The following is a 16310-nucleotide window of genomic DNA, read 5'->3' on the forward strand; positions in this document are numbered from 1 at the left end:
AAACCAACGTTTATTGAACAACAACTCAAGAATGGGGTGACCTATAGTTGACATCGATCCATATGAACACCGCGCTGCCAAGAGATGCACAAAACATGGACACTATGCATAAGGCGCCGACAACGCTTAGCGCAACGTGTTACCAGTGTCTCTACACTGTTGCTCACTTGCACAGCGCGGTGAGTGCACAAAGTCTAATTGGCAGATTCGTCGTCGTCCCCCAACAGCTCCATCATCTCCCTGATTCGTTGTCGCTTTATCTGAATTACTTCCTTGTGGACTTCGATGGCGGCGATCTCAGCGGTGACCTTGCGGTGGCGGATACGTGCATTTGCCATGCGGGTCAGTATTACCAGGGGCAGGCCTGGCAGCTTCTCCGTCAACTCCTCCATCTTGCGAAAGAAGAAGGAAACGTGTGCACAACAAACATTAAAACGACGAAAAATAAAGAAAATCGCAGGTGGGAGCAGCATGTAGTTACAGAACCCTAGCTGCCCCTATTAATTGCCCACACATGCTTCTCTATATATATTCATTCCAAGCTATAGTTTTTCCTCTTTTGTGTGCTGCAGTATTTCTTTGGCACTTTGTGTCATAAGAACTGGCTTCAGTGCGTTCTTATAATTCCTACGCAAAACCTTTCGCTCGGCGAGGACCCCAATCAATACCGCGCTAGCTTCGCGCTTTTTGCACTGCCCACGAGAGAGCTTTGCGTCGCGCTGTTGATGAGCGAGCGGCTACCGACGGCGAGCTTTTTCCTACCGGAGGAGCACAAGTATAGCATAAGGTACCATATCTACATGGACTCCAGCACACGCTCATCGAGGGCTACCGCTGATGTCATCGTTCGAGGGCTACCGTTGATGTCATCGTTCGAGACCACACCAAACGAGCGGCGAATTCACACCGGTCCCTCAAACGTACACCCACACGAATGTTTTTGGGAGCCCACGTGCGACACTTAAAATTTCACCCGAGAGTTAGCCCACTCTAGTGAACCGTTTTCGTAATCTCCACACTCTCAACAAAACTCATCTCGCACAATATCAAGGCGTTTGGTGCGGGCACAAATTATATAAACATTAACAAATAACAAATTAAATTATGCTAGGTGCACGGCTGCCACGAAAGATATAATGGCAGCTCCAAAAATGCACAGTGCTACGGCGTAAGTAGTGGGAGGCAGCACTGTCCAGTGTTTGAACGTGGAAGAGCAGCGAAATTAAGCTGGGCGAAGGTCACCGTGGGGTCCTGGGCCCGCAACCGAAACTTCCAAGCCAGAAGTACTCTTCGAAGCTTTCAGCGCTTTACCGAGAACGGTGTAATCGCGGCCCATTCGGGCGCACGAATTCATTCCCGTTGAAAAGAGAAAGCGGGATACGCTAGGACTACCTACTCGAAAACACGGGTCGGTCTTTTTCATGCATGGCGCTTGACAACTTGCGATGTAGTACTACTGTCTTTTATTGTTACATTTTTGCTAGATCACAACGCCGAGCTTTACATCAGCGGTCTTAATCCCACGCTAGGGCAATCTGTTCGAATTGCGCCCAACGGACAGTGGGTCACATGTTTATGCCTCCACGCTCCAACATCAAAAGACGATATAGTAGCCACACCCTCGCAGTTCTTCTAATCGACAGAGAAAAGCCGTCGCAGCAATGCCTTTGTCCTGCTCGAAGGGCGCTTTCTGGTTAACCACAGTGAACCCAGCGGAATTATCGTGAAAGTTCGACAGCAGATTTTTGGAAAAGACGTCGCCATCGTCTTGACATGTCAGGAGTCGGCAGCGTACCGTTGAATACATTAGGGCGAAAGCCTTTATAAGTTCATGAGTGTCCATCAGTGCGTCTGTTCGTCCACGAGAAGTGTCACAATTCTTCGCGAGATTCCGATTCAAGAATATACGAAGCTGACGCCGCCGGACGTCCGATCCAGGTGTCCGTGCGGCGCCTTTCATTTGTCGCTTCTTCGAACGCCGCACCACACAACATACAGAAGCAGACGCAGTGCAGCAGTCATCAGCGGTGTTTCAAGTTAGTTTACAGAATATGAAAGGCGCAGTATCTGTCACAATTTTCCCCGGACACCTTAACCGAGTAGTAATTAGGAAAACAGGAAGGTGAGAGTGAAAAGAGAGAGAAAGAGGTGCCGTAGTGGAGGGCTTTGGACCACCGCGCAATAGTGGCCTTCGCCTCACCGCGCTTTATTGGTCCAAAGTGCCGCCTAGAATTTTTCCTCACCTATCCGCCTTGACTTCACAAAAGTTGCCACCATGAATCGCTGAAGTGGTCGAATAATATCTATAAATTAGCCTTCATTATTTTGTTTTTTCTGGATGAGCTCCAGTCATGCAGACGCAGATATGGTGAAAAGGTGGCGTGCAACCCCTGTAAAGGACAGATTTGAACAGTGCACAAAAAAAAAATGGTAGACGATTACGATAATCGCTAACGCGAAATTTGAGAGCACTTATTTCTGTTTCGCGATATTTGGAAGTAGAGAGCGATGCATATATATGTGCACTTAAACACTTGCTGCGTTGTCTGGGTACGAGGCACGCCAGGAGGGTAGTGGTGGCGATGAAGGCAAATGGTAGGCAGGCGACTACCATTTCCAGGCAGGTCGTATGGCATTGTCTTAGGCAATGTTGCATATTTAAGGAGATATGTACCGGGGCGAATAGCGTTTCCCATGTGTGTGATAAAGGAGATTCAGCAGGTGTAGGTACAGTTGCCAAATATAAAAACACTAAGGAAATCTGATGGGCCAAAGCGAGGTACATGAGTGAGCGGCAAAGACGGAGACGAAGCGGTGGAGAGCCCGCGCATGCCGGCCAACTGCTCTACAAGCAAAACAGACATCCTTACTAATTGGTTCACAGGAAAGGAAAAGAGCTGTATCTGTCACATTTGTGCTACCCAAACATCCCAAACTTGTTTTATGGCACCTGAACCGCGCCGTAAGCGAAGGGAGGAAGGTGGGAGTGAAAGTAGAAACAGCGAAAGGGGTGCCAAAGTGGGTGGTTCCGGGGTAATTTCGACCACCTGGGGATCTTTAGCGTGCACTGACATCGCACAGCACATGGACGCCTCTTCGTTTCGCCTCCATCGAAAGGCAGCCGCCCGTGGTCGGGATCGAACCCGGGTACTCCGGCATAGTGGTCGGACATCTTAGCCACTGCACCACAGCGGTGGGGCAGAGCAGGCATCGCTGAGCAACGGTTCTATAAAAACTCCTTGAAGAGTGCCCGCTCTTGAGTCTAGAGCTCAAATCATGTTTCAATCATGCAATTTATTTATTTATTATTTATTTATGCGCATTATTTTCAATTATGCAATTAGCTATACTGTGGGACTAGTTCAGACAGCGTCTGGTTTTAAGACGGCCCAGGAATAAAAAAAAATACTTTTGTCGGGTTTCTTGTCGGTCAGAGTTTTCGCTTCGTTTGTGTGGTGTTGCTCATGAGTAATCAGTTAACCTACCTTTCAGTAAAAAAAAAAAAAATATTCTATGCGATCTGGCACCTAAGAACTTGCAAGATCTCATCGTGTAATATCATGCATTAATTCACCTCAGCGTCCGACAGAACTAAGCTGACTCAACTCGAGTTAATTGGTCACAAGCGTTTCAGATATGGCACTCAACCATCCCGGACTTGACTGAAAAACTTCAGAACGCTAAGGTGCAGTCAGAATACTTTGCCAATATAATTATGGCATAATTTGATCCTTGTGCACTTTACAGCTGTTACCTTAATTATAAATGTAAAATTATTATTTACTGCTTTAAAGAGCAAGTACACTTTCAAGCACTTTTTGGTAGTGCCATGTCAGCAATATGATGGCATTGAAAAAATTTTCGAGCAACAATTTCACGGTCCTAAAACGAGCATTAAAAACAAACAAACGTAATATATATATATATATATATATATATATATATATATATATATATATATATATATATATATATATATATATATATATATATATATATATATATATATATATATATATATATATAACACGGCAGTCAGAAAACTTTGTCGATATAATTATGGCATAATTTGATCCTTGTGCACTTTACAGCTGCTAACTTATAAATGCAATAATTATTATTTACTGCTCTAAAGAGCAAAGTACAATTTCGAACTCTCTATAAGCGCCATTTCGGGAATATGACGGCATTTAAAACTTTTTCGAGAAACAATTTGACCGTACTAAAACAAGCATTAAAAACAATAATGAACATTCACTTTGTACCTTATTTCATACTATTTCCGAATTTACATATATAAAATAAGAACTAACCAAAGTAGTGCCCCAATCGTGCGATATTGTAGATTTTTCCCCAGTGCCTTGCTAGCGCACAATGCATACTTTAAAAGTTTGTACGTGCGTGCGTGTTCCTGAAAAGGTACCTAGCGCAAAATTACTGGCTGCCCAGACAAAAGGTAATATTTCAGTATTGTCTACACCAAGCACGCGGCGGAAGTTACCGATTTTGTTTGCAGACGAACTCAGATTTATAGAATAACGTTCAAGAGCGGGCGACAGCAGGGCTACCGCTTTGTTCGCCATTAGCTAGGACAAATGCAGCATGGAATACGTGTCCCGTTAGCTATTCTTATAGTCTATTGCAGCCCCGTGAAGCCCACACCTGGCCCCAACATACCCTGGCATAACCTGGCAGGTTGAGCCAAGGCATGGAAATAGACCTAAGGCAACCGGATAGCGGATCGTGCAGTGACAAAATTCTGCATTGATCACTCTCTTGCCATCGCATTTAGTTACGGTCCAGGATCGTTTTCCTGCGGAATCAAATCGAATATAGCGATCAGGGGCGATTTGTAGTCCGATCGTATAGAGTTGCTGAAGCTTTTATAACGATTTTGGCTTTAATGCCAGATAGGTAATATTCCTTCCTTCTTTCAGGTCTATGCAGCTTTGTTTAGGACATTTGTCGATGACTGGAGTCTTTCGACGCCATATGTTGTTCGGGACAATCTAAGGTTGCCCCTACAGCAGCGATTTTCTAAAATCATTGGTGCTAAAGTGTCTGCAGTAAAACTGAAAACAGCCTGACCAGGCAAGGAAAAAAAAATATACCCCGGTTACCTCACGTAAAAGTTCAAGGTGTTCGACGTTGTCCATCCAATCTCTTTGGGCGCCTTCTTCTGGGGGTTGATCATGAGCACGTCCACGTTCCTTACCAACCTCATCATTCATTTTGTCGCTATGACAGAAAACAGAGTGACTAGTACGCGATAAGAGCACCGCTAACGAAACTGCTCCGTCTGGGTACACGCAGAAACGAATATGCTACCGTCTGCTACGCCAAATTTCAAATACACGGATTTTAATTCTGGCAAAGATTCGTTCCTGTGCTGCATTAAACATGCCTATATTTAAAAAAAGGACATCACACACGTATGAAACACCGTATCGGAACAAAAATTGAACTCAAAAAGGGGGGTTCAAAACTCGCGCTGCAGGAACTGAAACTTATTGCGCCATGACACAGCAGGCGACAGCGCAACGCTCCGATCACGAGAATCTGTGTTCGTCCACACTAATCGCGGTGTAACTGGTTATATGTAGTTAGCTCAAAGATTACGCTTTTTTTTTTTCTTTTTTTTTTTTGTGATATTGTTTCGAAGCGAGCAACGGGACGCACCTCGCACGAGCGACACGTATGAAGCTAGTCCCTCCTCGAGCATGCGCGAATTGTTCCCAAAGCAGGACGCTCGAGTCCGCAGATGCGCTCTTGCACTCACAGTAGGGCGTCTCAATCCCTACTTGCAGTGTGGCAGCATCGACATGACCAATCGACTATGCTAACTGTTTACATTTCTCGAATAGGTCCCAAGCGAAAAGTCACCGGAGGTCACAGCTGCCATTAGCAAATGAGATTCGCGAAACGATGAAACATAAAACTCGCCACTTTATTATCAGCCGCGAATCTACCACCGCTATCGCGACGATTCTCTTGTTCGATGCTTAAATATATCCCTTTCGGCCAGACTCTACCTTGGGCTACAAATATTTTGTGCACGAAATTGGTAGTCACAACTAAAAACAAAGATTATCCAGCTGTATATTGGTACCATTTCCTACCCTGCACGTGCTGGAATTCCCAGCTACATATCTTCAAAGGTATTTTTCTTGCTAGAAAATTTCACTTACGGCTAACTCCAGCTGGACATGGAGTTGCGATGGTAATTTTTCAGCTGGAATCTCTTCCATGAGCAAATCAGACACCTAGCCTGGGTACACGGTCATGATACAGTAATGATGAAGCTGTCATATTTCATGGTAGCCGACACGTTTCTTTGTAGGCTGTCATGTTGGCAGCCAGGTGCACTGCGCATCACATCACTTTTGCTCCAGCCTGTACCGTGCAACCTATGCCTGGCAAACTTCATGAGCATACCTCACAGACGGGCCCAAGAATTTTAAAATAAAAGTAACCCCTCATGGTAGTGAACAATGATATGGACATATTATGCAAGAGATGCAAGTCAAAAACACAAGGAGTGTTCACAGTCTCTGTTTCATTTACGAGCGAGCTGTTACCGACTCCCCCAAATGCTCCAAATGACCAAATATAGTCGCACCTAGGGCTTTCCAGCTGATGCTCAGCAGAACAACGAACATGTTCTTTGGATGCTGAAGGTGTGGACACTCTCACTCAGAATGGACCTTCACCATATGAAAGGAGGGCAGTAAAAAGGAAAGTGGAAGAGGCGTAGCAAGTAAGTCAGAGAGCTTGAGTCACACATCAATTGTGCAATATGCAAGGGGTCCTGAAACTCTTCTCCTAAGGGATGCCTTCTGTCCTTCCCACATCTTGTCAGTATAACTTATTGAAAGAAACTAAGAGACACCACCTTATCAATTACTCCCAGAGTCTAGAAAATAATACTGATGTGTAACCACTGCTTATATTGACAGCTGCATAGTCCAGAGAACACAATAAAAAATTCTCTCAGCCTAACCAGTCATTTGTTCAGGCTAAAATTTTGCACAGAGATGGAATTAATTAGTTATTCATTTTAGCCATGTTCAGGTGAGATGTAAAACTGAAGTAAAACATTTTGTTGGGCTAGTTGGTCCATAACGATGTGAAAAAACTTCAGCGCAAATGAAATACCCCTAAGGCGAAAAGAAGGGACAGGAAAGAGTGCAGTCCCTTCCTGTCCCCCCTTCTTTTCGCCTTTGGGCTATTTTATTTGCGATGAAGTTTTTACACATCTTTAGGTGAGATACTTCCCCATGTGGTAAGGATAATCATTAAATCCTCGTCTGATGCAATGGTGAACCAAAGAGTGAGCTTTCATAACAGTGGTACCAGTAGTGCTCAGTTCAGTGCAGTTCAGTTGTTCAGTCGTGTCCGACTCTTCGTGATCCTATGGACCATGTCACGCCACGCTTTCCGGTCTCTCACTATCTTCCTAACATGACATAACTCCATCTGCAGTGCCTCGAGGATGCCATCTAACCATCGCGTTCGCTGCCTACCCCTTCTCCGGTGACCCTCAACCTTTCCCAACATCAAATCTTTCTCCAGCGACTCCTCTCTTCTCATCAGATGACCAAAGTAGCTGAGCTTTAACTTTAGAATTTGACCCTCCAATGAGCAGTCAGGGTTTATGGTCGACAATATCGACTTATTTGATCTTCTGGCAGTCCAAGGAACTCTCAAGAGTCACCTTACACCAATTGGAGGAATGGAGGCTTTAATGTAGAGGCTGGAATGACAGAGAACTGATTCTTCCAAAGGACACAGGATGGCACTAACAGTACACTGCAGAAGTATTTTTTTTTATTTGCTGTTGCACCAGAAAGGACTGAATGATTAATGCTCTGCATCAAATAAGTACCAATCTAAACACAATATAGAGCTTAGATTATCATTAAGTGTCACCTTTGAGTGTAATTTGAGCCCAAACAGTTAGTGTAGAAAAATTCCGTTTCCATTATGTTCTGCAACAGTTAGTATAATATACAAAACTCTCTACATAACAAATTGGTCAGCTACCCGTAAAGCAGCAAATATAGAAATATGAACGACTGCATAGTCTGGTTTATTAAAGTAATTTGCATTTTAGTGCATGCAAATGACAAGTCAGAGGCAGCCCATGCAATGAATGAGTTTCCATGAATGAGTTGCAATCCTTCTGGTCTGTTGCAAGCAGACAAATGATTGAAAGAGAACAGAGCTTTAAAGATGGTTTCAAGGGCCCTCTCAGGATTAAAAAAAAAAAAAGGAAACAATGGGTGACGTAGCCAACCATGTCACAAGTGAGTAAAACATGACACACCATTCAAATCTGCTTACCTAGACGTATATACAAAGACTGCATTTCGAGTAAAGACAAGCAAGCTAAGGTTTAACATGTATTTACAGCACAGCACTATGGTACACCAGAGGCTGGATACCTCCCTGAACAGCACTACTATATACATTCCAATGCCCATGTGCAATGTGGTATCAAATTGAAGTTCATATCCAGCATGACTGGTGAAGCCATTTGCATCAGCTACTTTTTCAATCACAGTTTTGTAGTCACAAAAGCAAGGAGCAAAAACTGACAGTGTGGTGACTGCAGGGGGCACATCTAAACATGCTACTCTGTAGACTGCACCTAGACGTTTTTTTCACTTCACGACACGAAACAAAAAGCGGAAAAAAAAATTACGGCATAGGATCACCAGGTAATGTTAGGCCATAATTTTGTTTTAGCACAGTACTTAGTAATTTTCTTCAGGTCATGAACCTCCATTTAAGGTTCTACACAGGGGTGGAAGGAGGCTTGAGCATTTTGGAGCAGCTTTGCAGCAACAAAACGAGAGTTTTGAAGCATTTGAATTATGATTTAGAGCACGTTTCTAAGGTCAAACAGCTTTGATAATTGCAGTTTTCGTTTTCTGAAATACAAAATCTCCAATCTGATTCCTTTTTATGCAAGTTCAATGCCTTTCCAACTTCGCACTCACCTCTGACAAGACAAACGGCCAAAGCATGTAAAGATATATAACACAGGCCAACCTTTGCAAAAATTTAGAAAAAAACTAGCAGCAAACATAGCACTTGCTGGTGCGCTTCAACATCTAGTCTGACCTAATGCGTTTACCTATTCTGAGTTGATAGATTCAAATGTCAAGTCTATTACTTCGATGTGCTTATGCAGAGATACTAATTTGGAGTTCAGATTATTGGGCATGACGTTCCGCTCCCCATCTTGTGTATATATCTATTTTATTTTATTTATTTATAATACACCGGAAAGCCCTCAGATATGGGGTATTGCAGGATTCTTTTTTATCCTATCCCTGGGCTGATAAATTCCTGAGCAGATGGATATTTCGTCTGCCAAAAAAGCGCCTTCAGGCCACAATAACACGTCTTGACAAGTTTGGCGCCAGTGCCACTCCCGTGCTTTACGACTACTGTGGGATCGCAGACGATTGCAGCATGACATCAATCGTCTTGTCCATTTGTAATCATGATGTAGGTCTTAGACAGGGGTGGAAGCAGGCTCGAGCATTTTGGAGCAGCTTTCGGATATAGATAGGTGGCGTTGAAGGGTAGCCTTTCCATCCTACAGCTTTTTTACTTGACTGTCTCCTGCCAACAGTTCATCATTCTTTGCTTGAAAAAATTTGCCGATGATTAGGTTACTTCCTAATGCTAAATTCGAGCGCAGCTCATCAGCTGTTTCACCTTTTCGATAGATTGAGGCAAAGATTTCGATCAAAACATGTATGTGCAATTACAGACAACTTTCACACATATTCCTTCAAGAAACACTCCACTAACAGTCCTTGACTGTCATGAAGGAAGCTTTGTGGTCGAAGAAATGAAGAGAGCGATTAAGTTATCAGGAGGTTATGGGAGGCAGCGCGTGGACCTGTAGGAAAGTTGTGCGGTGAAGAGATAGCATCGACTGACTGATGCCGCTAACGCCACTAGCAAATGAAGACAACTTGGCTCTGCGTTTCCACTTGGGATGCACGCACCGTGATCTGCTGATAGTGAGTAGGCGCTTCGGCAACTAGGGAACCTGCGCTGCCCAGGGGGCGTGCTCTAATTCAGACACCCAGCGCTCGTCGTACCGCGGCTGCGTCCACCGGCGGATTTGGAGGTTTCGATTTCGTGCGTAATGCTTTTATCATAGATTTAATGTTGTGAAGAATTTGGAGTTCCCTTTTTAACTGCTTGTAGGCACCACCTGACCTTCTCAGCTGCATGCCAACTTGGCTACGAGCCGTGCCGCTGCTGCATTATTATGGAAGCTATAAAGTCTCTACGCGTAGGTTTGAAACGGTTATAAGTTGTCTTTTTTTTTTTTTCTTGCTATTGGGCGCTTGCAAAGTACAGCATCTCTGCACGGTGAATTACGGGCACACTTTCTGGCATATAATATTCTCCTGCTATGAAGTATCGGTAGTGGAGGGTTAATATATGCAGCGAAATGAAACGACCTCACTGTTATAATAGCATTCAGTAGTATATTTGGCAATAATGCGCTCGTTAAGAGCATTGAATGCATGCAAAACTCATCTACTGACCATTTGAGGAACACTGATAATTCATCTAGCTTTGTGATGAGAAAATTTGTCGATTAAATTGGTGCCTCGTGTGTCGCGAAATATAATGCACCGTTGTTAGGGCGATGCCGTTGAACGCATCTGTAGAAAAACACGTTTCGGCATTTTCCTATTTACGTAAACAAACAACAAGCAACTGATGGGTTTATTTGTCTTTTGTTTATTCTTTGAAGCGAATAACACCGAGATCCGCTGCAAAACATGCATTAAGGCTCGCACTGCTAGCACTGTAAAAGGTTAAGTGGCTGCAATTCTTCTGTTCATAAACGTTAGGCGGAAATTATAGGTGCCCTACAATGTGAGAGCGGGGGGGGGGGGGGGGGGGGGGGAGTTATCATACTTTAAATCTCTTTAGTCTAAACCCGCGCTCTCTATCTTAAGAGATTGAAGAATTGGGTTATATCCGTGATGGTTACTGCAAAAAAGAAAAAAAATCTGTACGACCTTTACACAACAAAAAGTTGCTATGCTTTGTTCATTGTACAGAATGAAAATTGTAGCAGGCACCATCTAACGGTGCGATATGTGCGGTTATACACTGACGTTCCCCCCCCCCCCTTCCCCTTTCAACCCGCCTCGTACGCCGACTGCGACTGAAGATCGGGTATCTATATTTCGTGCCCAAATGTACTCGAACAATGGTCAGTTATCGGCATGCGTGCCTTACAACAATCATTCATGGTGAGGCAGCTAGATCGTACACCGCGATATTTACATATATACAAGTGTTCTCGATTGAATAGGAACGATATCTCCTATTATTTCGTAGGTGCCCTAAAACAAATATTGCGTGAACAATTTCGGCTGTACTTCAGTCAAGCGCTTTTTCTGAAGCAATACTTTTTTTATTCAAAGCAAACAACGAATGAATTAATTCTCTAATTGTGGAGCTTTTTTCAATCACAGCTCACAAAATTGTTGAACGGTCACTAGGTGAGTTGCGATAGTTTAATGCAGGAAGAAGTCTGAAAGCATGCCGGTTAAGGCATTACGGGACTCTGCAATTCCGACAAAATACTGCGTATTCGGATAGGCTGCAAACTCTCTCGGTTTGCCATCTAGATGATCGCAATATGCATATCGGGATGCTTACGTTCGCCCTTTGTTGACTTTAAGTTGTCGTCCATCTTGCAATAGCCCACTACGCCCATTTCTAAAAGGCGCCCTTCACAAAACGTTCTCATCAGGTTGCGCAATTGATAAATGCGAATAAACAGAACTTTATATGTACAGGTGCGGACATAAGTAACTCAAACACGCTTTTCCGTTCAAATTAAAATCACGCCTTCTACACTGGAGATAATAAAACAATATTTGTCCTAGTGGAAAGGCACTGGCGTCTAATACCGGATCGCACATACCACGACTGCCAATTTCAATTATGCAACGCATGAAAAATAATAGAAGAAAAAAGCGCGCTCCGTTTACTTTTGTCCGCAGGGGTACAGCCACGTTATGAAGTGCAATGAACAGCGCTCAAACGAGAAGCTCAACAATCCCCCTTACTCATCCAGTCTCCTGAATCGAGCTGAGTTCTACCGCCGCTGTGTGTACGCCTGTACGGTGAAATACAGTACAGAGCAATCTTAATTTTAATCGTAACCGAGCGCTTCCAAACGCAGCAGCATGCCTTTGGTTTCGGGATAAATTAGACGCTCTTCAGCGCCTCCAACCGCGGCAATCTTAGCCGTCCTACCAAAGTAGTGGCGCGACGGCCACTAGGCGGCGCTGGCGGTACGCGAAGAACTCCAGCGCAGGTTCCCTCGCAGGAGGGGGGGTATACGCAGCGACCAAGGGGGGTGTCAAGGAGCGCGTGCAGCAATCCGATAACACGCGCGGTCGCCGCCACAGAGGAAGAGGGGGGCTGAAAGAGACAGAGCTGGTTACGAGGCCGACGCGGACGCCGCGAAAAGCAGAAACGGGCGCCAGAGAGCTGCACTCTAAAATGCTTGGGCTCATGTTTAATTTTTTTGGTGATAGACCCTGTATGCCTTTCCAACACTTTTGAAAAGCTTCCTAGTGACTGAGAGCTTTGGCGTACCAACCCATAACGCTTCAAGTATGGTTGTGTCTGCCATACTCCTGGCAAGCTTGTCACTGACAAAGAGGCTCGATAGTGAAGTACCTGCTTGTTCTCACAGCAGAACCATTAGAATAACTCATGCAGTTTTTCCAGTCGGACAAGTTTCCTTTCCAACAGCTCATCCGCTACCTGTTTTGCTTGCTGATCTCGCTTCTCTCCACTGGCGATTCAAAAGGCTGAGAGGAGGTGCTACGTCACATGCACCGCGCATTTTTGTTTCTTAATTATCTCCAATCGCCAGTGGCTCATACTAAATTTATTTGCAAACAAATATTTATTATGCTCCATGCTTCCTTACTTTACAAAACTTCCATTTGTAGTAAGCTCAGAGCAAGATGCATTGTATCTTTGCCACTGGTGCAATGACATTGTCCCCGTGTTCTGCTAAATTTGATGGCAGAACATCTAAACAGCCAGTTTGAAGCAGTTTTGGAGCAATATTGCATTTTGGAGCAGGGTGGACCAGGGAAAGCAGTTTGGAGCAGAATGGCACAATTGGAGTAGAATTTCCATACCTGCATACAGGGACATATAGCTTGCCACAATGAAAGGAGCCATTGTACTATCATACCCTCTTTTATACGTGGAGGTTATGGTACTACTAGTTACCTTCATTATAGCACTAATAAAGGAACAGAACACTTTTTGGCTGAACAGTGTCCCAATTTCCCACTAAAAGAACACTCTTTCAGGCCTGTCTGGTATCACGACTACACAGGGCATCTGAAAAGCACCCATGCCCTTAATTGTCAACCTCAGCATGAGTTCTTGGTTTCAACATACTGCAGTACCAACACAACTCAGTCTGAAGAAGGTACTGTAAGCTCTCATCAGCATAAAACAAAAATGCCTAACAAATCATTATCAGCATAATGCAAGGGCTTCAAAACAGTCCTCCCAAACCACACCATATTCACTCATGCGACTAGCATGGTGAGCACAGGATTAGGATGCCGACAGCATAGCAGACATGTGGAACAAGCAGAGGCTGTTGTGGTCATAAGAGGGAACCTGGAATTGCTGCAGTTACCCAGTAACAATATGTTAGAAGTTATAACATAACAATTTATCCACGGCATAATGGTGCATAAAATGCCACAAGCCATGTTTACAGACTCGAAATACATTGTATGCAAGGGAAAAAAAAAACAACTTAAATTTATGTGCCTACACTCTTAAGTCTAAAGCAGTAACCCACTGCCCAAATAGTCATGCCCTTACTTGCATGTACATATCTTAACTTTGCACGTGTATACTATTACCAATTACTGACAATGCGCTGGGCACACACGTGGCAAATACCAATGACGTCTCACCAAATTAGGCTGTTGTCCCTATATAGAAGCCTGTCCCTGCAATCAACAAGTCTCCACTACCTTGAAATTCTAGGCCATATATGAACTTCTCCCATAGTATCCTGCACAAGTTTCATGACATGAAGAAAAGTACCAAAAGACCCTGATGTTAGCTAGCTCATTGTTAAGGTGGTAATATTGTCTCAGGAGCTGTTTGCAGTAACAAATGTTGGCTGATATGCATGGCAGCCGTTGCCCCCAAATTTAATTCCAACACAGCGTAGTACATGAACAGCCACATAGTTGTACATGCTCAATCATGCATGCACCATTTCAAATGCTTCTGTGGTAAATGTCTTTATTTGGCTGGTTTAAGCAAAATGAAACTGCAAGAAAACAAACCAATTAATGCTGCACATGGGTCCTTGCTTCAAAAGGAACTGCTCAAATGTTGAAACGTGTGAAGTACTGAAATGCAAACAGATGTGGCAATGCACACATAACAGCTCCAAATCACAAAGTTCATCTCAGCCAGTCCTGGCCTGCTGTGAAGCTTGGACAAGTGAGAATAGAGAGACAACAGCCAGCAGCTATGTGGGAAAGCAGACACTACTAAGCGGAAGACCTCACAGAAGGTGGTGACCATGAGCAGCTAAGCTGACACAAAAAGGCAAGGACTGTTTTGAACTCAAAGCGTTTCATCACCTTCCTGGCATCCAGCAACACACAGAAGTAAATTTACCAGTTGATCCTTTTGTGCAATGCCCCCCCTCCCCCGCCCCCATCTTCAGAAAAAAAAAATCAGTCCTGCATGCCACAACACTTGAATGCTGACAAGCATCAAATAAAAAAAAAAGAAAACACGGGCTTGAAATGCATTACGTCATTGACTCAGTACTGGTCTGCTTGGGTTCCTAATATCAGCCATGGTGAGGAGTTTAATAGGCTATCACTTCCTAAACAGGCAATACTGAAAGCTGGAGCACATTGATAAATGCTTAAAAGCCCACAGCCACAAGCAGGACATGTATTACCGTGTTAAGTAAGAAGCTTAAAGTTTGCAATTTAACTCTCACATGTGCCACAGGGTAGCTCAGTAATTAGTGTTCCTAACACAGCACTGCCAAACAGAATGGCCAAGATAACATTAGGCTAATATAGCTAGTGAACATACAATGTGTGTTAATTAACATAGCTAAGCAAAAACACAGAAAACGAAACAGAAGAAAATAGGCTCTGCAATCCTCACATCAAGAAGCACAAATGAGGAAATGCAGATGAATTAAACAAAGCCAGCAAAAAGGGTTACAGCAAGGACAAAGGCAAAATACCATCGAATGCAAACTCGGAGAAGTAGCTTGAAAAATGAATGCCCTAATAATAAAGAAGTAGTAGTCTGGGACTGGACTACTCAGCACACAACAGAAGCACTGAAAGGCGGTCATCCTAGACACAACTACAGTAACATTTCTCCAATGGCCAAGCCAATGATGACCTGAGCTGCTGCAGTACACAAAAGGTCAAGCTGGGAGAGAAGAAAAGAACTTGCCCACACAATGGGCACACTGTTGAACCTGTACCACAGCACAAGTACATAAACTTGAACACTCACCGAAAAGCAGGAATGTTACTTTATACAGCTACACTGGCTTATTACCATACTCTCTGATAGCCAACCTTACAATGGATAAAGCAAAGTGACGTTGAACGTACTAACAGAAGTTGTCTCAACCTCTCTTTTCTCTTCCAGCGAAAAACATGCCCGTGTCTCCTCCGCAGCATGTGCTACTGATTTTGCACACAAGTGAGCCAGTCAGTGCGCTCTCAAGTCTCAACAGCGCCAATGCAAATTTGTGTTCAAGGGACATGTTACACAAAGACGAGTCCCATATTAAAACGAAGAAAAAGTCCTTCTCTAAACAATGCAAGGCCAAAAAATCGGGTGCTTTTTTTTTTTTTTTTCGTGCAGAACCGAAACTTGAGCGCATGAGGCGCACAGCAGGTGCAAACGCAACGTCCAGTGGTGATCGACGTTTTGGAGAGCCTACGGAATCCAATTCGTCCCGCGGAATACGCTATATGCTGTACCATGGCATGTATACATGTAAGTACGTCACACAATAGCGGTACAACGAGCATGTGCGCGTCGGCGGTGGCAGCTGCACCGCCGCTCCTAAGCCCTCGTTGCAGTAGAGTGAGGCATGGCTCCGAAGCGGCCCAGTGATTTCGCGCCAAGAGGTTCGGGGAAGCGGCAGCGGACGCCGGATTCCCCCAACACCAATCGCCATACAAGCACCTTTAGGTAATTCAAAGGGA

General features: G+C 44.1%; 1 protein-coding gene across 2 annotated transcripts; it reads right to left on the reverse strand.

Annotated features, from left to right (window-relative positions):
• On the reverse strand, nt 1-15917 carry LOC146205462 (uncharacterized). Of its 2 annotated transcripts, none has more exons than XR_014703195.1 (2): nt 15607-15917; nt 1-392 (listed from the first exon to the last, which is right to left on the reverse strand). XR_014703195.1 is itself a non-coding variant. In XM_084586920.1 (2 exons), exons 1-2 carry the CDS (start codon nt 5229-5231, stop codon nt 195-197), a joined length of 309 nt encoding a protein of 102 aa, XP_084443046.1. In that variant the 5' UTR covers nt 5232-5268; the 3' UTR covers nt 1-194. The 2 variants fall into 2 exon arrangements, 1 of the variants encoding a protein (XP_084443046.1); XM_084586920.1 differs by lacking the exon at nt 15607-15917 and adding an exon at nt 5121-5268.
• Between the last annotated feature and the right edge of the window lie 393 nt (nt 15918-16310).

Source organism: Amblyomma maculatum, chromosome 1 (genome assembly GCF_055883805.1).
Source record: "Amblyomma maculatum isolate TAMU_Amacu chromosome 1, ASM5588380v1, whole genome shotgun sequence".
NCBI lineage: Eukaryota > Metazoa > Arthropoda > Arachnida > Ixodida > Ixodidae > Amblyomma > Amblyomma maculatum.

Excerpts from the sequence above, each read along its gene's own strand:
- LOC146205462 (XM_084586920.1), bottom strand. The coding sequence starts at position 5,231 with ATGAATGATGAGGTTGGTAAGGAACGTGGACGTGCTCATGATCAACCC. Across the intron at positions 393-5,120 it reads ACCTTGAACTTTTACGTGAG|ATGGAGGAGTTGACGGAGAA; the intron begins GTAACCGGGGTA and ends TTCTTTCGCAAG.